At 41.2% G+C, this 24,147-nt stretch overlaps 1 protein-coding gene across 1 annotated transcript in view; it reads left to right on the forward strand.

The window, feature by feature from the left end:
* Nucleotides 1–24,147, forward strand: part of schip1 (schwannomin interacting protein 1) — an 816,449-nt gene that overhangs the window by 135,238 nt on the left and 657,064 nt on the right. Inside the window, exon 6 of the mRNA XM_060905834.1 lies at nt 20,774–20,835. Within this exon, the coding sequence (XP_060761817.1) occupies nt 20,774–20,835 (62 nt within the window). The remainder of the gene's footprint in view (nt 1–20,773; nt 20,836–24,147) is intronic.

A 24,147-nucleotide genomic window follows, 5' to 3' on the forward strand; every position in this document is an offset into this window, starting at 1 on the left:
TCTTGCTCCCTATTTCCTTGCTTATTCAGCTGGCCAGTGTCCAGTTTAATATCTGCACAGCCAGAGGGTCCAACACACACACGCGCACACACACACACACACACACCCACCCTCCCTTCCCCTGCCTCTCCCTTGTTTTTCTACCTTCTTCACTCTTTCCTCCTTCTTCTCATTGTTTCATCTCTCTCTCTCTCTCTCTCTCTCTCTCTCTCTCTCTCTCCATTTGTATATATTTTAACAAAACAAAAATATAGTTGGATCTCTTTATCTATCTCCTTCTATATTTTAGTGTTTTCTCACTCAAAGCCAGGGACGTTATGGGATTACTTGTACTGGTAATGTTTGGGCTCATAAACGATGCATCCCAGATGATACCATTTGTTTGACAAATGGCCAATGGCGCCTTTATTTTTGAATTGCACAAACTTCTAGGCATTTCTTTTGGTGTGCTTTAGGCTTTTCATCATGGTGTTGCTTCACTGTGCTATTGTTTCAGAACAGGATAAATAACCATCAAAATGTCATCTTTCCTTCCAGGTAATTGACTACTTTTTGTTCACACACGAGACCTCCTGACAATCTATAATAAATTGTGCATAAACAGTAAACAGTAAGTTTACTTACTGTTTAATAAAAAGTAGGTCATGCATTATGGGATTTTGGGAATGTCATTATACAAGATATGGGAATATGACTTGCATTGCATGTAATGCCTTACTAATAAATTATCATTAAATCGCTGCATGTTGGGCTTTTGTCTCTTATGCTAATTTTTTCTGTTCATTTTCCATCTTAACTCTGTCTGTTTCACACTACAGAAGTTTCAGCTAAAGACTAAAACTATGGGCTTTGCTGAAGTCTTTTCAAACTTTGGTAGGATTTTGTACCTTGAGAGCATTTGTGCACTGAATGACCAGAAGCCCTTTCCCACTTTCACACAACCAATTTTCGCAAACCATTTGGCACTACAACCATAGCAAAGCCAACAGCTGCGTGTTTTTTGCTTCTTGCTCAAGATCATCACCAGCATGAATAAGTGGTGCTTAGGGCAGGTTTAGCAATTTTGTTCTTTGCTGATTAGCACTTGTGTACTACACAACACAGTGTGACACGATATCCACATGCAAACACACAAAGAAACAGACAAACTTATCAAATATTAAACACAAACATGCTCCTTCAAACAGAGAATTAAAAACAAAACAAACAAAAAGCAAAAAAAAAAAAATCAGAATATTGTTGGTGCTGTTTTGGCTGTCAGAAGCAGCATTGTGTTATAGTTTGTCTTTTGATCAATTATACCTCAACAGAAGAAGAAGCCTTTATTTGTCACACGTACACTCAAGCACAAGCTTAAGCACAGTGAATTACTCCTCTGCATTTAACCCATCTGAAGCAGTGAACACACACATGCACACATACCCAGAGCAGTGGGCAGCTATGCTACAGCACCTAGGGAGCAGTTGGGGATTAGGTGCCTTGCTCAAGGGCACTTCAGCCCAACCTTCAGGCCATGGCTGCCCCATGTTAACCTCACCGCATGTCTTTAGACTGTGGGGGAAACCGGAGCATCTGGAGGAAACCCACACAGACACGGAGAAAACATGCAAGCTCCACACAGAAAGGCCCCTGTCAGCCACTGGGCTCAAACCCAGCACCTTTTTGCTGTGAGGCAACAGTGCTAACCACTACGCCGTGGAAGTTTAGGTGTAATTGATCAAAAAACAAACAATTCTTGCTGGGGTTTTGATAATGCTCTGAGCTGGTATCCTATTGGTCACGTTGAGCAAGATGCAGCCATTTCGTGCTTGTTATATATATATATAGATTTAAAAACCACACAAACACAAATTTTTTTTGTTATAAAAATTGTTTTTCTTTTGTGTATTTTCATCAGTCTATTAATTTTGAATAATTTCATTTGTTGACTGCTCATCTTCTATTTACATTACATTACATTACAGGCATTTAGCACACGCTCTTATCCAGAGTGACGTAAAACATAGTTAATAATGAAAATTGAGACGACTGCAGTCAGTACAATCTCTTTGAAATGATTAAAAATTTATATTATACTAGCAGATCATGTTACATCCAAAAGCTGAAACATGCAGGCATCACGGATCCATATAATTTACCCACAAATGTATTTATTTATTATTTATTCTGCACGGGGGCAGCACGGTGGTGTAGTGGTTAGCGCTGTTGCCTCACAGCAAGAAGGTCCGGGTTCGAGCCCCGTGGCCGACGAGGGCCTTTCTGTGTGGAGTTTGCATGTTCTCCCCATGTCCGCGTGGGTTTCCTCCGGGTGCTCCGGTTTCCCCCACAGTCCAAAGACATGCAGGTTAGGTTAACTGGTGACACTAAATTGACCATAGGTGTGAATATGAGTGTGAATGGTTGTCTGTGTCTATGTGTCAGCCCTGTGATGACCTGGCGACTTGTCCAGGGTGTTCCCTGCCTTTCGCCTGTAGTCAGCTGGGATAGGCTCCAGCTTGCCTGCGACCCTGTAGAACAGGATAAAGCAGCTAGAGATAATGAGATGAGGGGAATGAGAAAAGTGTTTGGCAAACCAGCTACCAGATTTGGGACACTACGACATCCTGAACTCTTTAGTATTTGGGACTTCTAAATACACTGGAGATCCTAAAGGCTTACGAAAGTACAGATGCCGACCAATATTTCGAGGCAGGTTTCGTGCCGGAATGTTATGGCAAATTCCTGATAAAAGAAAATACCTTATTATGACAAAGCTAAGCTCAAACGTGGCCTTCTAATAGTAATAAACAAGCCAGGGCCTAGATCTAGCATATTTTATGGTGTTTAGCCTAGACTATATTATCAGTACATAAAAAACATGCTGCTTGTCCAGCCAAGCATTAGGCCTAATAAAATATATCGCGTCCAAAGCCCACATCCAGATTTACATTTTAAGGTTCATACAGTTGCCATTTGGCATTTTTTTTGTAGTGCAGTAGAGCTGTTAAGTATGATGCGCTCATGTATGTACCAGTAGACTGTACTGAGTTGTGCTAGACCATGCAACCTGGTAAAAGCTTTACTACTTACGCCAAAGTTCTGTCCATGTTACGCCAACTTACAGACTTGCTGAATGTTAAGTTGTGTACCCCAAGGTTAGATCTAGACCTAGGAGATTTTTATAACTGAATGGCCTTGAGCATTCAAAGCAAAAGTGTTAGAAGAAATAACAGGTGCACAGTGCTTTCATACTAACCTGGTATAAAATGTTCTCTACACACATGGGAATGCTTTGTTAGCATCCAGTCTTCCCGTTTAACTGCAGCTTGCCATGTTTCTCGTTGTTCTGGGTTCACTGGGAAGCAATGAAAAGTTAAACCAGGCTTATCTCCACGTTTGTTATTATATCCAAAAGCACTACAGGTCACTGGCATTGTTCTTTTAGCGGTAACTTCTACAAGTTTATCTGTAGATGTTTACCGAATTGGGCTTACAATCACTTGCGTACACTTGTGCCGCAACTGTGCCAGTCATTGTCAAACACAAAGTGTGCCTGGCAATATGGCCACAGAAACAAATCCGCAGTTACGATGACGTCATGTGAAAGGCTCCTATAGATGCAACTTTGTATTGAAATGTGTTGGGGACATAAAATTAGATAATTTAACACAAATAAGAACTTACATGATTAACCAATGTGCGTTTGCATCTGTGAAACTTACTTGTGCCATGTTTGTCTCATCTCATTATCTCTAGCCGCTTTATCCTGTTCTACAGGGTCGCAGGCAAGCTGGAGCCTATCCCAGCTGACTACGGGCGAAAGGCAGGGTACACCCTGGACAAGTCGCCAGGTCATCACAGGGCTGACACATAGACACAGACAACCATTCACACACACATTCACACCTACGGTCAATTTAGAGTCACCAGTTAACCTAACCTGCATGTCTTTGGACTGTGGGGGAAACTGGAGCACCCGGAGGAAACCCATGCGGACACGGGGAGAACATGCAAACTCCACACAGAAAGGCCCTCGCCAGCCACGGGGCTCGAACCCAGACCTTCTTGCTGTGAGGCGACAGCGCTAACCACTACACCACCGTGCCGCCCCTGCGATGTTTGTTTATTTATTTATTTCCCCAATTTTTCTCCCTAATTTAGATCTCGTCAATTCTTATCCTCCAAACAGGTCTCCCCAATCACAACTGTATCTTTTTGATAAGCTGCCTATGTAATATTAGGGCGTGGCATAACACACTCTGAGGAAAGCGATATCCACCCACTTCCATATGCATGAGCTCACCAATGCCCATGATTGGCTAGCTGTCACTGTAATTGTATGCCACTCCTCTCTCCCTGAGAGCACAGACCAATTTTGCTCTCTTGGGCTCCCAGCCACGGATGGATTCAAACTAGCAATCTCCAGATGATAGGGCAAAGACTCTTCTGTTGTGCTTCACGGGAGCCTGTGCCTTGTTTATTTATAGCTGTCCATGTGAGAGCTTAATCATGGAGGCATTTTACTACAGACGCCAGACTGAGAGACTAACACAGTGATTAGAATTAAATTGATTTTTAGAAATGTTTGCATCAGTTTCTGCTATGATGTATTATCTAAAACATTTTTAACAGACTATGCTTTAAGTAGCGGTGAGGATGAAACTAGGCATTTGGAAGTGTCCCCAATGTCCCTAGGGTAGATTACATGGCCAGTATCCCCCCAATAGGGGTCAATAATATGGTGCAAGTCCTCTATCCAGCTGTCAGGGCCTTGATTTCCTCAGTTGGTTTATCCAGTTCTTTGGGTTCAAGGTCCCTTCTGCTCTACACCCTTCATTCCCCCCTTTGCTCCTCAGCACGTAAATTTTGCCCCAGTTGAATTGTAGCGTCTGCTTGCTGCTGCAAAACCCAAAAATGACTATCGATTTTCTTTCCTCTCCACTGTTCAATTATGCAAAGCCACTTTTTTTTTTAATTCTCCGAACTGTTTTGGGCCTGGCGCCAGTGTGTAAATACACACTATCTGAGGGTTAAAATGGTTGAATCCTCCTTGGTTCAGAGTGCTTCTTGCATTATGGGGATCTTAAAGGTTAGTACATGGAGATAAGATTGCACACTTTTTTCATTCAAGTTGCTTGCGCGCACACACACACACACACACACACACACACACACACACACCTGTCCTGTCCTGTCAGTTAGCGTATTGAGAAGAAGGCCTATAGCTTGTTTGGCTTTGTGAGTGATGGTAAGCACAGCTTCCAGGCAGCACCGGCTGTGTGTGTTAAAATGTGTGCATGTGTGAATCAGTATCCATGCATAATGTGTGTTTATGCACACTGTCACAGCAGGCAGGAGCTGTGTCTCTCTCTCCAGCAGGGCAGGTTGGCACATGATCCCTGTTTCAGCGGAGACACAGACGAGCACTGCTCCCCCCAATGACTGACTCTAGAACTGTGCTTATCTTCTTCATCTTTTTCTTTTTGTCAAAGTTCAAGTCTTTGGATTAAAATTGCAGACATAACATGGCTCCAACTAATATTTAGCAAGTCAAATTGTGCATTTTAGATATATAGCAATATTACGTATCTGTTTTATTTATTTTTTACTTTGAAAAGGAAATTGCATGTGATTCTACCACCTTTCTGAGGAAGCTTGAAGATATTTTGAGTCTCAGTACCGGGGTGGTCCAGATGTGCTGTGCTGTGGTGTCCAAAAATCTGACGCTGCTCATGAAAATGCATTCTTTTTTAAAATTTAATACATTAACAAGTATATTATCAGCACCAGCTTGAGTGAAAAGCCTTAGAATCTTCAAGATATTTTCATGAATTTTAGAATTTCTTACTATTTTGTAGGTCTTCCTTTTTTTTTTTAAATTAATCACACCCTGCATTCAACCTAGTGTGAAATTACAAGTTTGTGTAAAACCAGATGGTCTGTGTTAGATCAAGAGTGTTGCTGAATACGTGCTTCAATGGCAGGCATGAGCTTCATGGAAAATCTGATCTGTCCAGTTCACATGGTCAAATATTGTGGGGTGGCATGGTGGTGTAGTGGTTAGCATGGTTGCCTCACAGCAAGAAGGTTCTGGGTTCGAACCCAGCAGCTGGCGACGGCCTTTCTGTATGGAGTTTGCATGTTGTCTGCGTGGGTTTCCTCTGGGTGCTCTGGTTTCCCCCACAATCCAAAGACATGCAGATTAGGTTAATATGGGGTGGCCCTGAGTGAGGCACCTAACTCCCAACTGCTCCCTGGGTGCTGTTAGCATGGCTGCCCACTGCTCTGGGTATGTATGTGTTCACTGCTTCAGATGGGTTAAAAGCAGAGAGGAAATTTCACAAGTGTGTGATGAATAAAGTTGTGCTTTCTTTCTTCTGAATATTTAAGCTATTCCATGAAATCAAGTTGTACATGAGCTGATAGCCGATGAGGCACGTAGTGTCGAGTTGGCTAGAAGCCATATATAATGAGATTGAGCGAAATAACTGTTTTATTCTATCCACATTCACTGGATTTTGAGAAACAGAGCATTTTTATTTTTATTTTTTGCAAATTCGATAAATAAAAGAAAAACTTTATACAAAACGTCCAACAAAATCATTTCCTCTTAGAATGTCAACAAACAGGCAAAATGACAGTCGCAATTTGTGAAAATTGCTATGATAATAATTCTTGAAAAATAAAAAAGATACATTCTTACCATCAAATACTTTTATTCCATATTTTGTTCCTTTTTTGTATTTTTTTGGGGGGGGTTGTTTTCGAGTGGAGTTTTTATTTTGTACTCGGTTGGTTCAGTAACACGCTCCACCATTTTGTTTTTCTCTACTCATGGTATATGAGCTGATAGCCGAGTAGTAGAGTAGCCAATCAGAGAGCGCAATTGCTCACATCCAGTGAGTGTGGAAAGAATAATTAAGGATATTTAAGATACTGAACATTTCTTTATTTTGTTTAAAATTTGCAACAATTCTAATTTATTTCCAGTTTTATAAATATGTACAGTACCATGTCGAAGTCTTAGGTTAGGTACATGCAAAAATGCTGTAGAGCAAAGAAGCCTATAAAAATAATGAAATTAAATGTTTCTACATTAAAAACAAAATTCTATAAGAGCAGTAAACAGTAATACATGAAACAAAGTCAATATTTGGTGTGATGACCCTTTGCTTTAAAAAAATAGTCGTCTCACGTACAATTTATGCAGTTTAATAAGGAAATTAACCCTAAGCCCTAACCCCTAACCCTGTAGTTTTACTGAACATCTTGTAGAACCAGTCACACATTCTTCTGGATATTTTGCCTGTCACACTTTCTTCTTCTTCTTGTTCCTTTTCTTGTTCTTGTTCTTCTTCTTCAGCAAAACCCAGCAGCCTTCATTATGTTTTTGTCTGAAAAGTGTCTTAGATAATATTCTGCTTTGTTTACTGACATACAAACATTTTCTGTAATATTTAATTATTTTTGTGCTGGAAAACTAATGTTTGGAACTCTAAAATGGTTTTGTACTGACTCGATAATGTAGAAGTCATAAATAAAAGTCTGTAACAAAGTTTGTGCTAAAAAAAAAAATTAGGGTGCCGAAGACATTTGCACAATACTGTATATATTACTGTATATATAGTATTATCACAATGTTATTGATGTTCCTTTATATTCCCTCAATGAATATAAAAAAAATGTGACAAAGATTTATGTCACAAAGTTTTGCGCATCTGAGTGGGTGAGCGTGTGCATGTGTGTGTGTGTGTGTGTATGTGTGTGTGTTAAAATGCAGGACTGTTTGGCTCTCCCGAGACTTCAGACTGATAGACTGTGCCATTATGACCTTGCATAACTGTGTGACTCTGACTGGATTGTGGGCTAGAACTCCTATATGCAGTGCCAGCGCTGTCACTAACTCTGCGAGGAAACTGAAAAATTGTGCGCACACACATACACATAAATTTTTACTTTCTGTTTTTATCAATAGAACTAGAGCCTCAATTCCATAAATTCAGGACACTGTGTAAAATATAAATAAATAAACCAAAATATGACGATTTGCAAATCTTGGAAACCCTACATTTCATTGCAAATAGTACAAAGACAACATATCAAATGTTGAAACTGAGAAATTTTATTGTGAGGAGACTGAAAAAGTGTGCGTGCACACATGCACAAACCCACTCACACAGTGTCTTTCCTATTTACGCTGGCTCTGATGAAGTGTGGTGTGGTTTCTCTTTCTCTGTCTCTAATCTGTCTGTCTTTCTCTCCACAGAAAGCTCATCGGTTCATTTTTCACTCATTCCTCTCTCCCTATTATCCCGCTCATTTTGTTAGACACCTTCCCTTCTCTCTCTGTCTCTCTCTCTGTCCGCCATCTGTTTCTTATGTTGAAAACTCATGTACAATTGTGTGTGTGCGTGTACGAGTGTGTGTGTGTGCTCTTGTGTGTTTAGTTATGGATCAGTAGAGATGACTCTCTAATCTACGCTCCAAGAGCCAATGTCACCTTCACCTTGCCAAAAACCATCTCACACACTGTTTGACTCAAATGCTTTATTACATACACACATACACTTGGATACTATGTTTAGGGTGTGTTACACTAATGGAAACACTAAATAATGACTTCATGATGAAACTCTGTGTTTAAAGTCTATGTTGTCATGGAGCTAAAGTGTTGCAAGAAGCATTTTTATAGACTCTTGGGAATATGTACTTCCTGGATCATTGAGAGCTTTTAAACATCTTTCTTGAAAGGATGCAATGTGAAATTTGCGGCAATGCATACAGTATCATGGCATACACATTTTTATGGACACACAAACTAAAAATCGCTACAGAAAGACTTCAGACAAGATATTGGAGTTTTACAGCCACAAAAAAAATATGAATTACACTGAACTGTTAAGATGTGCTATGCCAAAAATGAGTCTTCTAGCAGTACAAAATGAACTAATGGCTTTATATCCAATTGCAATTGTATAAATAAATCATTCCAAAGTTTTGTGGGTTTTAGAGACACATAGCTGTTCAGTTTTAGTGTGTAGTAAGTGATTGTGATGCTCAAACGATCTACACTGGGACTTCTTGCTTGCCATATCATGAACATTATTATATTAATCCCCCCCCCCATAGTATTTTTGTCACATTTCATCATAGTAACCAGGGTTTAAAGGAACTACTTTTATTGACTGTGGTTCCTGCTCCAGATAAAGCCCCCGTCACACTTATTCACAATTGGCAGGAATCAAGCAGAACCAGCTGGAATGAAAAATTTTTCAAAATTTGTGCCACATTCGGGCAGGAATTTCAAACTGACCAACGTTCTTACAGCTTTGTAAGAAAGCCGTTCGAATACTTAGAATGCGGTTCGAACCCGCCTCGAATGATTCTTGCACATTCCGGGTGTATTAGCTTTCGAATGCAGTTCAAATGTAGTTGGAACACAGTAGGAATACCTAGAATGTTGTCAGTAAGAATATTAAGAATGCACTTCGAATGCCGTACGAGTGCGGTTCGATTGCTGCCCGAATACCACCCGAAGTCTGGTCAGAAGGTGCCTCGAACGCTGTATGAATTCACCTCAAATGCAGTCAGAACGGTCCCGGAATAGCCACCAAATATGTTTCAAACGTCTAAGAATTCAAATAGAATGCAGCTCGAATACTTAGAATGTACTTCGAATATCCCAGAATATACGAAGAATTTTCATTCCGACAGCATTCCGGCTCATTCGAGGCACATTCGGGACATTCTGGCAGGATTTGAAGTGGCTTGCCATTTCGATTTTTCCCTCGAACATGATCAGAATGTTTTGAATGCTGTTGGAATGCCGTAAGAATATTTAGAATGCAGTCAGAATGCAGTTAGAATACACTTCGAATGCTGTTCGATATTTCTCCTCTTTGAATGCACCTCAAATGTTCTGAGCATGAGCAAAACATTCAGGCCGGCCACAAGAATGGGCCAGAATGTTTGGAATGCACTCAGAATGCAGTCAGAATTTTTAGAATGCACTTCGAATACCCCAGAATATACGAATAATTTTCATTCCGACGGCATTCTGGCTCATTCTGCCTCTAGTGTGACTACCCTATAAGATACAGTTCTACAGTTAGGTCCATAAATATTTGGACAGAGGCAACATTTTTCTAATTTTGGTTCTGTACATTACTACAATGAATTGTGAACAAAACAATTCAGATGCAGTTGAAGTTCAGACTTTCAGCTTTAATTCAGTGGGTTGAACAAAATGATTGCATAAAAATGTGAGGAACTAAAGCATTTTTTAAACACAATCCCTTCATTTCAGGGGCTCAAAAGTAATTGGACAAATTAAATAATTGTAAATAAAATGTTCATTTCTAATACTTGGTTGAAAACCCTTTGTTGGCAATGACTGCCTGAAGTCTTGAACTCATGGACATCACCAGATGCTGTGTTTCCTCCTTTTTAATGCTCTGCCAGGCCTTTACTGCAGCGGTTTTCAGTTGCTGTTTGTTTGTGGGCCTTTCTGTCTGAAGTTTAGTCTTTAACAAGTGAAATGCATGCTCAATTGGGTTGAGATCAGGTGACTGACTTGGCCATTCAAGAATATTCCACTTCTTTGCTTTAATAAACTCCTGGGTTGCTTTGGCTTTATGTTTTGGGTCATTGTCCATCTGTATTATGAAACGCCGACCAATCAGTTTGGCTGGATTTGAGCACACAGCATGTCTCTAAATACCTCAGAATTCATCCGGCTGCTTCTGTCCTGTGTCACATCATCAATAAACACTAGTGACCCAGTGCCACTGGCAGCCATGCATGCCCAAGCTATCACACTGCCTCCACCGTGTTTTACAGATGATGTGGTATGCTTTGGGTCATGAGCTGTAATTGTAATTTAATTTATTTCTATAACGCAAAATAACATACAAATGATCTATTGCGCTTTACAAGCTAAAATTTCCAAAATTATATGATAAAACAAAAAATACTAAAATTGCAACTTATATAATAAAAATCTTATTTATATATTTATAATTAAGATAGCTTGACTATAAAATAAAACAAAAATAATAATAAAGTTCTGTAGAGTTATAAATTATAGGCTTCCCTGAAAAGATGAGTCTTCAAAAGGCGCTTAAAATCGTCTATATTCTGGGACTGGCGGATTACTTGTGGAAGTGCATTCCACAGTGTGGGGGCTGCTGCTGTGTACGACCTGTCACCTATCGTCTTCCTAGCTGTCCACGGTCTGTTTAAAACTGTCGCTTCAAAAGACCTTAAATGATATCTAGTTTTCTTCACCGAGATTAAGTCGGAGAGATAACTAGGTGACAGGCCATATAAAACCTTGAATGTGATTAAACAGATCTTAAAATTGATTCGGTACTTGATGGGCAACCAATGCAGCCGAACAAGCACAGGGGTAATGTGACAGAACTTAGGCAGGCGAAATATTATGCGTGCGGCAGTGTTCTGTACCCGCTGTAACTTGTCCAGCTGCTTGGCCGGCAGACCATAGAGCAGACTATTGCAATAGTCGATGCGACTAGAAAAGAAAGTGTGCACAAGTTTTTCTGTTGTATCTTGCGACAGATACTTTCGAATATGCTTGATGTTATAGAGATGGAAATACGCAGCACTACAAACTTTGTTTACATGAGTATTCATAGTCAGCTGAGAATCAAACCAAGCACCTAAGTTTCTAACTGATGTACTGGGTGCTACTCTACTTGAGCCGACCATGATAGCATCAATGTCAACTTTATTGAGCTGTTGACGAGTGCCCACAAGTAATACCTCCGTCTTTCCGTCATTGATCATCAGTTTATCCGATATCATCCAAGCTCTAAGATCTCGTATGCAGTCAGACATCGCAGCAAATGCTTTTCCAGAGCCAGAGGACTCATCAGGGCGGAATGACACATACAGCTGTGTGTCATCAGCATAGCAGACAACCTTTGGTAGATGTTGTTTGGTAATGTCAAATAACTTGGAGGTATAAAGAGAAAACAGCAAAGGACCAAGACATGACCCTTGCGGTACTCCAAAGCGAAGATCAAACTTCTCAGAGACAGCGCCTTTAATAAATACACGCTGAGTGCGCCCTGAGAGATACGAGCGGACCCATTCGAGTGCAGCACCCTTACCACCAAACTTGCTTTCCAAGCGACTGATCAGGGTTGAGTGGCACACAGTGTCAAAGGCGGCACTTAAATCAAGCATCACCAGTAGCGTTACTTGTTGCTTATCCATATTCATTAGCAGATAATTTTTTACTTTCAACAGAGCAGTCTCAGTACTATGGTGTTCCTTGTATGCCGATTGCAGATCACAATCCAGGCCCTGGCCGACAACATGTTGCGTGAGCTGGTCAGCGGCTGCTCTTTCAGACAGCTTGGAAGCAAAGGAGAGGTTGCTGATGGATCGAAAGTTCTTATATGCTACCTCTAAACCAGCTTTTTTCAGCACAGGGAGGAGTAGCGCCTCTTTCCAAGCATCAGCAAAGTGTGCAGTTTCAAATGAGAGGTTAATCATAGATGTTAGGACAGGCAAGAGAATCTCCACCAGTTGAACTAGTACAGATGATGGTATGGGATCAAGCGGACAAGACTTGATAGGCGACTTGGCAATCAGCTTTTGCACCTCTTCAATAGATAGCGATTTAAAGGTAGAGAGATCACATGGTACCGCTGGAGAGAGTGCAGGCTCACTGGGGGACTGCGCATGCATAATGCAAGTCTCGCCATCTAAGGTGGATAAAGGTAGTGACACAGAGAGTACTTCCAGAGTCTCGTGGATACCGTTAATCTTCTGCTGGAAAAACCTTCCAAATTCATTTGCCAATGTCGAAGGGTGTACATCTGGTGGAAATGAGACCTTACAGGGCTCACAGAGAAGTGACTTTACTGACTGGAACAACTTTGCTTGATCCCCACTATTCCAGTGAATAACCTCAGCCCAGTACTCTTTACGAGCTGCCGTCATGATATAGTTGGCGTGATTCCTTGCTGCTTTAAACGCACACAAGTCCTGCTCATTTCGAGACTTGCGCCATCTCCGCTCAGCAGTCCTGCGCGTCCTGATTGCGAGTCTGATATCATCATTGAACCAAGGCACACACTTGCGCTTTACGTTAGCACTTGTCCTAACAGGCGCATGTTGGTCCAGTAGTTTTGTCAAGGTGATGTTATAACACCCAACAAGTTCTTCTAGGTCAGTGAATTTCTTGGTACAAAGCTCAGAGCAGGCAACGTCATCTCGAAGCGCATCCATATCAATTGATTTAAGCTTCCTAAATGACACCTTTTTCTGAGATTCAGCAGGCTTTCTGCAATCGAGGTCACAAAGAACAGAGGCATGGTCTGACACATAAGTATCGAAGGCATAAGCTGTACCACGCCTTCGCCATACTTTTTTCTTTCCATCATTCTGGTCGAGGTTGAGCTTGGTTTCATCTGTCCAAAGAATGTTCTTCAAGAACTGTGCTGGTTTTTTAGATGTTTTTTAGCAAAGTTCAATCTAGGCTTTTTATTCTTGAGGCTTATGAGTGGCTCGCACCGTGCAGTGAACCCTCTGTATTTACTTTCATGCAGTCTTCTCTTTATGGTAGATTTGGATATTGATACGCCTACCTCCTGGAGAGTGTTGTTCACTTGGTTGGCTGTTGTGAAGGGGTTTCTCTTCACCATGGAAATTATTCTGCAATCATCCACTACTGTTGTCTTCTGTGAGTGTCCAGGTCTTTTTGCATTGATGAGTTCACCAGTGCTTTCTTTCTTTCTCAGGATGTACCAAACTGTAGATTTTGCCACTCCTAATATTATAGCAATTTCTCAGATGTTTTTTTTTTCTGTTTTCACAGCTTAAGGATGGCTTGTTTCACCTGCATAGAGAGCTCCTTTGACCGCATGTTTTCTTCACAGCAAAATCTTCCAAATGCAAGCACCACACCTCAAATCAACTCCAGGCCTTTTATCTGCTTAATTGAGAATGACATAACGAAGGAATTGCCCACACCTGCCCATGAAATAGCCTTTGAGTCAATTGTCCAATTACTTTTGGTCCCTTTAAAAACAGGGTGGCACATGTTAAGGAGCTGAAACTCCTAAACCCTTCATCCAATTTTAATGTGGATACCCTCAAATGAAAGCTGAAAGTCTGGACTTTATGTCCATGTCCATTATATAACTATAACCTGAATATGTTTCAGTAAACAGGTAAAAAAAAAAAAATTTGTGTCAGTGTCCAAATATATATGGACCTAACTGTATGTACTAGAAACTTCTTATGTGAACATGAAATACAAATCTCCACATAATGATTGACCTTATTATCAAACTTTTTGCTAACAAACAAGTACCAGAGCTTGTTGTATAGAAATACTAAAGCCTTTTTTAAAAGTCTATTTGGCACACCTGACAAAGTGGAGTGTTTATGCAACACCTTTTTTTCTTTTTTTTCCCTTCCCACTAGGAGGATGTCAGAAACATGAAACATTTGAGGGAGTGTTTTGTACATGGATAAATTCAAAGCAAGTGACTTCTGCTTTGTGTGTAACTGAAATGTGTCCATAGCTCAGGTTGGGAATTGTGTAGTTATTGTTCAGAAGACTTCAACTCGCCTCAGGAGGTTGTGGAAACTCAGCGTGAACACCATTGATTGTGAGAACCACATGCCCTGATTATTTGTGTTACACTCGTCACAGGAAACCAAGTTTGAAGCAGTGTGACCTCATTATTTCCATGAAGCTGCAACTGTTTGTGCAGCAGTTTTGTGACAAATAAGGCCAGGTCAAGTTTGAGTTTTTCCTCAACCCCTGAATATTTCTACTAGTTGATTAAAGGTAGGCTGCCTTTCAGATTTTTCAAGTGTAGGTCATAAAAAGAATTTTCCCCGACACCCAATTATTTTTGTTTAGTGGACCAAAAGCTACTGAATTTGAATTACAGACTTCCAACTGTATTAAGTTTTTTAAATAGAACAATTAATGAATTTAAGGCCATGTGACCCTAAATTCTCCACTATTTTTTCCTGCTTCACCATGACCCAATTCAAGATACTATGTCATGCATCACATGGTGGGCTTTCCCTGTTCGTGCAAGGCATCGTGGGATACAAATTTGAAACAGGAGAGAAAAATGGAGGATGTGAGTGTCAAGTCAAGTTTATTTGTATAGCGCTTTTAATAATAAACATTATCGCAAAGCAGCTTTACAGAATTTGAACGACTTAAAACATGAGCTAATTTTATCCCTAATCTATCCCCAATGAGCAAGCCTGCAGCGACGGTGGCAAGGAAAAACTCCCTCAGACGACATGAGGAAGAAACCTCGAGAGGAACCAGACTCAACCTCATTTGGGCAACAACAGACAGCATGACTATAACATTAACAGTTTTAACATGAAGACAGTTTCGTTGATGTTGTAACTCTTCATTGATGGAAACTTGAGTGCAAAACTGTTCATGACAACTGCAGTCCTAAAGTTAGCAAGTCAACTGTAGTCCTCAGCTATAAAAGCATTACTGTAAGAGTCCAGAGCATCCTCCAGGTGTAACTTTCAGCTGTCATCATGGGGCCATCCTCCACAGGAGCGATGCGTTAAGACTCCAACCAGACACAGGGCACCAGGATGGATCAAGCAGGTCCAAGGGGCAGAAAAGGTCAGCATCTCGATCCCAGGACCAACATGTAACTCAGAGGGACAGATTGGGGGGGGGGGAGAAAACACAGGTTGTTAGGTATGCCCTAAAAATGACACAAGTATTAAGTCTGTGTGGTAGGCTCGCAGAGACGAGAGTCTTGACATCAGGCATAATACACAACAATGGCATGTTAATATGGTTAAAAAATATCATGACCTGCTCTGGCTGGATGCTTGATTGGGTGATGGGAGCACACTCCTCAGCAATGATGGGATGCAGATGGGACCCTTAGGGCTGGCCAAGACAATTCAGTTACATTTCACCGGGTCTGGGACATGCGACAGAATGTCTGATGGCTGATTCCCTGCAGGCTACGATAGCCAGTTGAGGTCTCCACCCTCTCCACCAAAAGATTTCCTGTTGACTCCATGTAACTCAGAGGGACAGATTTGGGGGGGGGGGGGGGAGAGCGAGGGAAAGAAAACACAGGTTGTTAGGTATGCCCAATGTCACCTGAATAAGTAGGAACAGTATACATATTGCACTGAGTACAAGCAGGGACTCCGGCAACTAACTATGACAGCATAACTAAAAGGGGAGAGCCAGAAGGTAACACAGGCATGAGGGAGCCCCGGGACATAAAGCAGCCAGCCACTACACCGTCAACAAACTCAAGTGAGCAAGCGAGTGGGGACTGACAGCATTCATACATCCCAGTTTACCAAAACACTCTATGTCTGAGGACCCTCCAGATCTACACCTTTACCTCATAAACACCATTAACAAAAGGCTTGACTAAACAGATATGTTTTCAGCCTAGACTTAAACACTGAGACTGTGTCTGATTCCCGAACACTACTTGGAAGGCTGTTCCATAACTGTGGGGCTTTGTAAGAAAAGGCTCTGCCCCCTGATGTAACCTTCACTATACAAGGTACCAGCAGATAGCCTGCACCTTTTGATCTAAGTAGGCGTGGCGGGTCATAGAGGAGCAGAAGTTCACTCAGGTACTGTGGTGCGAGACCGTTTAGTGCGTTAAAGGTTAATAGTAGTATTTTATAATCAATACGAAATTTGATTGGGAGCCAGTGCAGTGTGGATAAGACAGGGGTGATGTGGTCATATTTTCTAGTTCTAGTAAGGACTCTTGCTGCTGCATTTTGAACTAACTGGAACTTGTTTATGCACTTATTGGAACATCCAGACAGTAAGGCATTACAATAATCCAACCTGGAGGTAACGAAAGCATGAACTAGTTTTTCCGTGTCATGTAGTGACATTAAATTTCTTATCTTAGCAATATTTCTGAGATGAAAGAAAGCTATCCGGGTAATGTTATCAATGTGAGTTTTGAATGAAAGACTGGGGTCAATAATCACTCCGAGGTCTTTTACTGCTGCATGTGAAGGAACAGAAAGGCCATCCAGAGTTACTGTGTAATCAGAAAACTTACTTCTAGCTGTATGTGGTCCGAGTACAAGTACTTCAGTCTTGTCAGAGTTAAGCAGAAGGAAATTAATAAGCATCCAGTGTCTAATGTCCTTCACACATTCCTCAATTCTATAAAGCTGGTGTCTCTCATCAGGTTTTGCAGAAACATACAACTGTGTGTCATCAGCATAACAGTGGAAACTAATACAATGTTTATGAATAATATCACCCAGAGGTAACATATATAGAGAAAAAATCAGTGGACCCAAGACAGAACCTTGTGGAACACCAAACTTTACCTCAGTACGTCTAGAAATATCACCATTTATATCAACATACTGATAACGATCAGTTAAATAAGAGCTGAGCCAGGAGAGGGCTGTTCCCTTAACTCCCACAACATTTTCTAGTCTATCCAGAAGAATGGAATGATCAATGGTATCAAATGCTGCACTAAGGTCAAGCAACACAAGCAGCGAGACACAGCCCTGATCAGACGCCAACAGTAGGTTGTTTACTACTTTAACCAAAGCTGTCTCTGTGCTATGATGAGGTCTAAATCCTGACTGATACATTTCATGGATGTTATTCCTATGTAAATATGAGCATAACTGCTGTGCCACAGCTTTTTCAAGGATCTTGGAGATAAAGGGGAGGTTTGATATTGGCCGATAATTGGACAGCTGACAGGGATCAAGGTCAGGTTTTTAATCAGGGGTTTAATAACTGCTAGTTTAAAGGATTTGGATACATAGCCAATCGTAAGAGAAGAATTTAGAAGCGGTTCAATTACTTCAGGTATTATCTGTTTGAATAGACGTGTAGGTAAGGGATCTAGTACACAAGTTGAGGCTTTTGATGCCGAGATTAATGAAAGTAATTCAGTTTCTTTAAGGGGAGTAAAACATTCTAATTGATGATTTGATACAGTTATACTGTTAACTACAAGGTCACTTTCATTTTCTGACCTTAAATTAGTAGTTTGAATTTTTTGTCAGATATTCTCAATTTTGTCATTAAAAAATTCATGAAATCTTTACTATTATATACTGCAGGTGTGCATGTGTCTATAGTGGACTTATTCCTGGTTAATTTTGCTACAGTATTAAATAGGAATCTAGGATTATTTTTGTTATCTTCTATTAGGGAGGAGAGATATGTTGATCTCGCAGCACTAAGAGCTTTTCTATACTTCAGGAAGCTCTCCTTCCACGCTAATTTGAACACTACCAATTTTGTTTGACGCCATTTATGTTCCAATTTTCGAGTGGTCTGTTTTAATGTGCGAGTGTCATCATTATACCAGGGTGCTAATTTTTTGTCTCTGAGCATTTTCCTTTTTAGAGGAGCTACATTATCTAAGGTATGGCGGAATGTTGACTCTAAGCATTCAGTTGCCTGTTCAAGTTCTGCAGGGGCTGACAGTGACCCAATCAATGTTGATAACTCTGGAAGATCATTTATAAAGCTCTGTGCAGTAGTTGACGTGAATGTACGTTTAATACAGTAGCGTAGTGAGGTGCATATATTATTACTCAGACATAGTTTGAATGAGATGAGATAATGATCTGAGATAACTTCAGACTGTGGAAGTATGACTATATTTTCTACGTTTAACCCGAATGTTCGTATTAGATCGAAGGTGTGACCACCATTGTGGGTCGGTCCTATGACATTCTGATTAATCCCTACTGAATCTAAAATGGACACAAATGCTGTTTTTAAAGGGTCTTCTGGGTTATCGAAGTGAATATTAAAATCTCCGACAACTAAAGCTTTGTCTAAGGCAGCTGGGCCATAGAAGGTTCACGCTGCACGCTGCATGCTGCACGCTACACGCTACACGTTCACGTGAAGAACCGGACCCTGGGCCATTAAACTTCATGCTTGGATGTTCACGTGTTGCGTCTGTTCTACTTTGACCGAGTAACCAACAATATGGACTCTTCGGATGACGACGATTGCCTCATTCTGCTTTTACTGAGACAGAGGAAGAGAAAAAGGAACAGAATTTGGAGCCGAGAACACTTCCTTCTGAGAGAAACCCGTGGTGAATTTCACCGAACATTCTATAATCTGCTTGACAATCCCGATGAAGAACTATTTTTCAATTATACCATTCAATTATATTTTTTCTGAAGTTTTCCCCTGAAAGCATAGAGTTATCTCCCTAGACCCGTTCTGATTGGCTGGCGCGGCGGTGACCGCATGCATTGACTGGAATTTCCATCTTCACGCCTAGAAAAAAGTGTGCATGTTCATTTCTCGCTTCACGCGTGAAGTGTGCAGCGTGCAGCGTGCAACGTGAACGCCGTTCTATGGCCCAGAGCAAGTCATGCTACGTTTGTCCACTTTTCTTTACACGCGTGTAGCGTGTAGCGTGCAGCATGCAGCGTGCAGCGTGAACCTTCTATGGCCCAGCTGCCTAAGGAAATAACCAGATCTGAGATAAAATCTGCAAATTCAGAAAGAAACTCAGAATATGGCCCCAGGGGGCTGTAAATAATAAGCAATGGAATTAACTGGGTAGACCTATTTTTCGAGGCTACATACATTATATTAGTATGAAGAACTTCAAATGTATTAAATTTATAACCAGGTTTTTGTGTTCCACCTAGATAATCATTATAAATAACCGAATGAAACGTGAAAGACCGACTACAGTAACGGAAAGCAAGAACAAAAGATGTTATTTTGTGAAGGAAAGGAAACGCAGGACCAAACTAATAAATATTGGCAGTCAGAGAGCACCTCTGTGTGATCAGCTGTTTGTTTAGTGACAATGATGGAACTGTCAGTGCACGGTCAAAGGTAAACCTACGCATGCACACACCGACTTCCTCTGTCTGCTTGACTGCGCAAACCGAGCGATTTCATGCACATTATTTGCTAAGGAATCCTCTCAAATTAAATAACTTCCCAGCCACAGAATGGGCTGATATTTTGTGAGATATTACAGAAATAAATATATATCACAATGACCAAATTTCAGCGGGGACTAAATTTCACCGATTTTATGAAATCCAAAGGCTGTCTCGCTTTAATATTTACTGGTGAATCATTTTTACCAGTATACTATTGTCAGTTTGTGTCCCCAACACATGCACAGTGTTCACCTCCCACATACAGCAGAGATGCTTTAACCTAATGCTCCATGTAATTAAATTAGCTTCCCAAGTGATAGCCTTATTAATGAGAATTATTTAACCCCGGGGAGTTTGAGCTGTAATAAAGGGTCTCTCTCTCGCTCTCTCTCACTCCCTTACACACACACACAGAGGAATGAGGTAGATATTGAATAGAACTGGAAGATAAGGAGTAGCATGACTTTATAGTACAGAATAACCCAAAAGTATCTGGATCTCACTCACTATTTCTAATTAGCTTAGGCACTGGTATAATTGAGATTATCAGTGTTTTTTTTTTTAAAGCATGGGGATTGATTTAAATGATTGGTATTTTGACCTCCATGTGATCTTTCTTTAGTTAACTGTAAGTCTTTTTTCCTGATCCCTCTCTCCATTCCACAAAAAAGTAGACAAAACATGAAAGAAGGATTCCTTTTCTTTTTTGTCCTGGGGAATCTCATAGCGAGGAAAGCGGGATTTTCATGTTTCACGTCCTCCCTGCTACTGAGCTTACAAATGAAGTGTATCTGAATATCACACAAAATTTTGGGAATGTGTGAGTTTTTGCTTTATGTTAAATATCACTCTCACTCTGCCCCTCTCTCAGGACAAGCTGAAGACACTGCAGAGCATGAAGCTCATCGCTGATGGAGGATACCCAGTCCAAAAGTAAGTTTTACAGACACACACAGGTGCACACATGCACTAACCAACCACTTTATTAGGAGCACCTGTATACCTGCACAATTATGCAATTATCGTACTGTTATGGGATTTTTACTGTTTACTTCACATTATTGTTGAATTGCCTAAAAATCCAGCGCCCAGCTCTGTGTTTGTGATTGCCACTGCCAGCAAGCAGTTCCTGACTTCACAGCTGGTGATAACCCTCTTGCCCTCCTTAAACCTGAAATGATAGAAATGCTTGTTTTTCTGACTTTTTAAGGCTGTCAAGTTTTAGACAAATAAAATTGTTTATTATGATTTTTTAAAAAGGGGAATTACAAGCAGGGAAAAAAAAATCAACATTTTCCTGCACAAGACTAATGTAGCCCATGCATTAGCATTTCAACATGTTGACAATAATTAATATGTCACACATCAACTAAAGGCTAAGACCAAACAAGTCAATTGAAAATAATATTCTAGCACTTTCCCTAACCAAATGCAGTGTTATATGGCATTTAATACCTTTATTTTAAAAATGTGACGTTGGTACCAAACTATCCCTATTCTTTTATATTTTTATTTGTGACTGAAAAGCTGTTTTTTCTTGCGCTTGTCAGATATGAAATCATCACAATGTACCATGAATTGTTCCATATTTCAGAAATTAACTTTCAGTTGGTGGAATGTGAGGAAATATCTTTAAAGGTCATAGGCAACGGTTGGAGGTGAAACATAGAATATCAACTTTATTGTCTAGAAGAACGACCCAAAAAGCAAATTCAATCTTCCTAGTGTCTAATTTGCACCCTAAAATTGAATAAAACGGTTAAAATACAGTATACTGTTTTGCCCAATTTCCGAAAGTTTGTTTACATCTCACTTCTGCGCACTTACACCGCCAGGGGACCGTCGTCGTGACGTCATTCAAGGCAAACAGATTGGGAGCAGTTCTGTGTTTACTTGCGAACCGAGCACACGTGTACGGACTTTGGTCGTGAGAGGTTGTATAAAATGTCTGAAAGCAATAGAAATTTTGAAGTAGGAAGTCTCCAAATTGAATATCGAGAGGTGAAACCATATATGATTGAACCTATGGGCATTCGATGAATGTGGCTCACTGGTTTAACTGTGCGGCCTCGGAATCGGACAGCGACTCGGCCGACTCCGGTCTGGATTGAATCCCGGACCTCAACGAGACTTGCGCCCAAACAATTTATCCTGGTAATTATGATAAATTCTTACTTTCGTCGTTATACTAAATAAGGGCCCTTTTGAAGAATAATTAAACCGCCCTCCCTAGTGGAACGATTACTGGACAGTGCACCGGTAGGCCACATTAGCCTGCCATACATGGCATTATACTATTTATAGCCTACTCTAAGCGAAGAAATATCCCTTTTATCTCATTTCCACAATGATTGTACAGGATCCCTCAGGATTCTTGACTTGCCAATTGCAAGCAAAAGTAAAAATGTTTACCTCCAATCTTCTCCTTTTTGCTTGAGCGTTGCTGGTCCGTTTCTTCTTTGACTGCTTGATTTTGTTTCACGCGCACAATCCACTCTCTCCGCCTCATCTCCTTTTTCGGAAAAAGCCAACCCTCTGGCTTCACGCGCACAATCCACTCTCTCCGCCTCGTCTCCTCTTCCAGAAAAAGCCAACTCGCTCGCTCCGCCTCTTCTCCTCTTCTGGAAAAAGCCAATCCACTCTCTCCGCCTCGTCTCCTTTTTCGGAAAAAGCCAACCCTCTGGCTTCATGTGCACAATCCACTCTCTCCGCCTCGTCTCCTCTTCTGGAAAAAGCCAACTCGCTCGCTCCGCCTCTTCTCCTCTTCTGGAAAAAGCCAATCCACTCTCTCCGCCTCATCTCCTCTTTCAGAAAAAGCCAACCCTCTGGCTTCATGCGCACAATCCACTCTCTCCGCCTCGTCTCCTCTTCCGGAAAAAGCCAACCCACTCGCTCTGCCTCGTCTCCTCTTCCGGAAAAAGCCAATCCACTCTCTCTGCCTCGTCTCCTCTTCTGGAAAAAGCCAATCCACTCTCTCCACTTCGTCTCCTCTTTCGGAAAAAGCCAACCCTCTGGCTTCACGTGCACAATCCACTCTCTCCGCCTTGTCTCCTCTTCCGGAAAAAGCCAACCCGCTCGCTCCACCTCTTCTCCTCTTTCGGAAAAAGCCAATAAACTCTCTCCACCTTGTCTCCTCTTTCGGAAAAAAACAACCCTCTGGCTTCACGCGCACAATCCACTCTCTCCGCCTCGTCTCCTCGTCTGGAAAAAGCGAACCTGCTCGCTCCGCCTTGTCTCCTCTTTTGGAAAAAGCCAATCCACTCTCTCCGCCTTGTCTCCTCTTCCGGAAAAAGCCAACCCTCTAGCTTCATGCGCACAATCCACTCTCTCCGCCTCGTCTCCTCTTTCGGAAAAAGCCAACCCCCTCGCTCTGCCTCTTCTCCTCTTTTGGAAAAAGTCAACCCATTCGCTCCTCCTCTTCTCTTTTTTCAGTAAAAGCCAATCCTCTCGCTCCGCCTCTTCTCCTCTTCTGGAAAAAGCCAATCTACTCTCTCCGCCTCTTCTCCTCTCTCTCGGTAAAAGGTAAAAACTTCTTCCTAAACTGGTCCCGTTGTTACAGTTCACTGCACAACAATAAGGCATGGTTTTTCTTTGGAAATTCCTGAACGCACGTCTGCACTCAAGCCGAACGGCAATGTAAGTAAACGGAAGTGGACTCAACTTAAGCGGTTTGTTTGTCTTGAATGACGTCACGTGCCAAGTGGTCATGAAAATCGCCAAACAGAAATTCGCTGCAATCCGTGCTAACTTATTTTAATTATTATTTATTAACAATATTTCTTGGGACCAGAAGAAAATTAAAGAGGCTTTTTTAACATGTAAAGTTTCAAATGTGCATAAATTGAAAACCGTTGCCTATGACCTTTTAAAATACCTTTGATGGAGTTCCATCCAGAAAAGTGCCAGGTCACCCATATTACCAACAAGAGACAGCTAGTGAGTTTACCATACATCATTCATAGGCATGTCTTGGAGGAGGTACAATGTGCCAAATACCTGGGGGTGAACATACAACATAACCTAACCTGGAACAATCACATTAATCAGGTAGTAAGGAAGGCAAACTCCACCTTCCAGGGCCTTCCTGCAAAGGAACCAGTGGACCAGTGTCCACAGAAGACCAAGGACCTCTGCTATAAGACCCTCGTAAGACCACAGCTGGAATATGCCAGCATAATATGGGACCCCCACACAACCAACAATATCCACAATCGCAAAATGGTACAATGCCGTGCAGCCAGGTTT

The sequence above is a fragment of the Neoarius graeffei genome, chromosome 23, assembly GCF_027579695.1.
Source record: "Neoarius graeffei isolate fNeoGra1 chromosome 23, fNeoGra1.pri, whole genome shotgun sequence".
NCBI classification, from domain to species: Eukaryota; Metazoa; Chordata; class Actinopteri; order Siluriformes; family Ariidae; genus Neoarius; species Neoarius graeffei.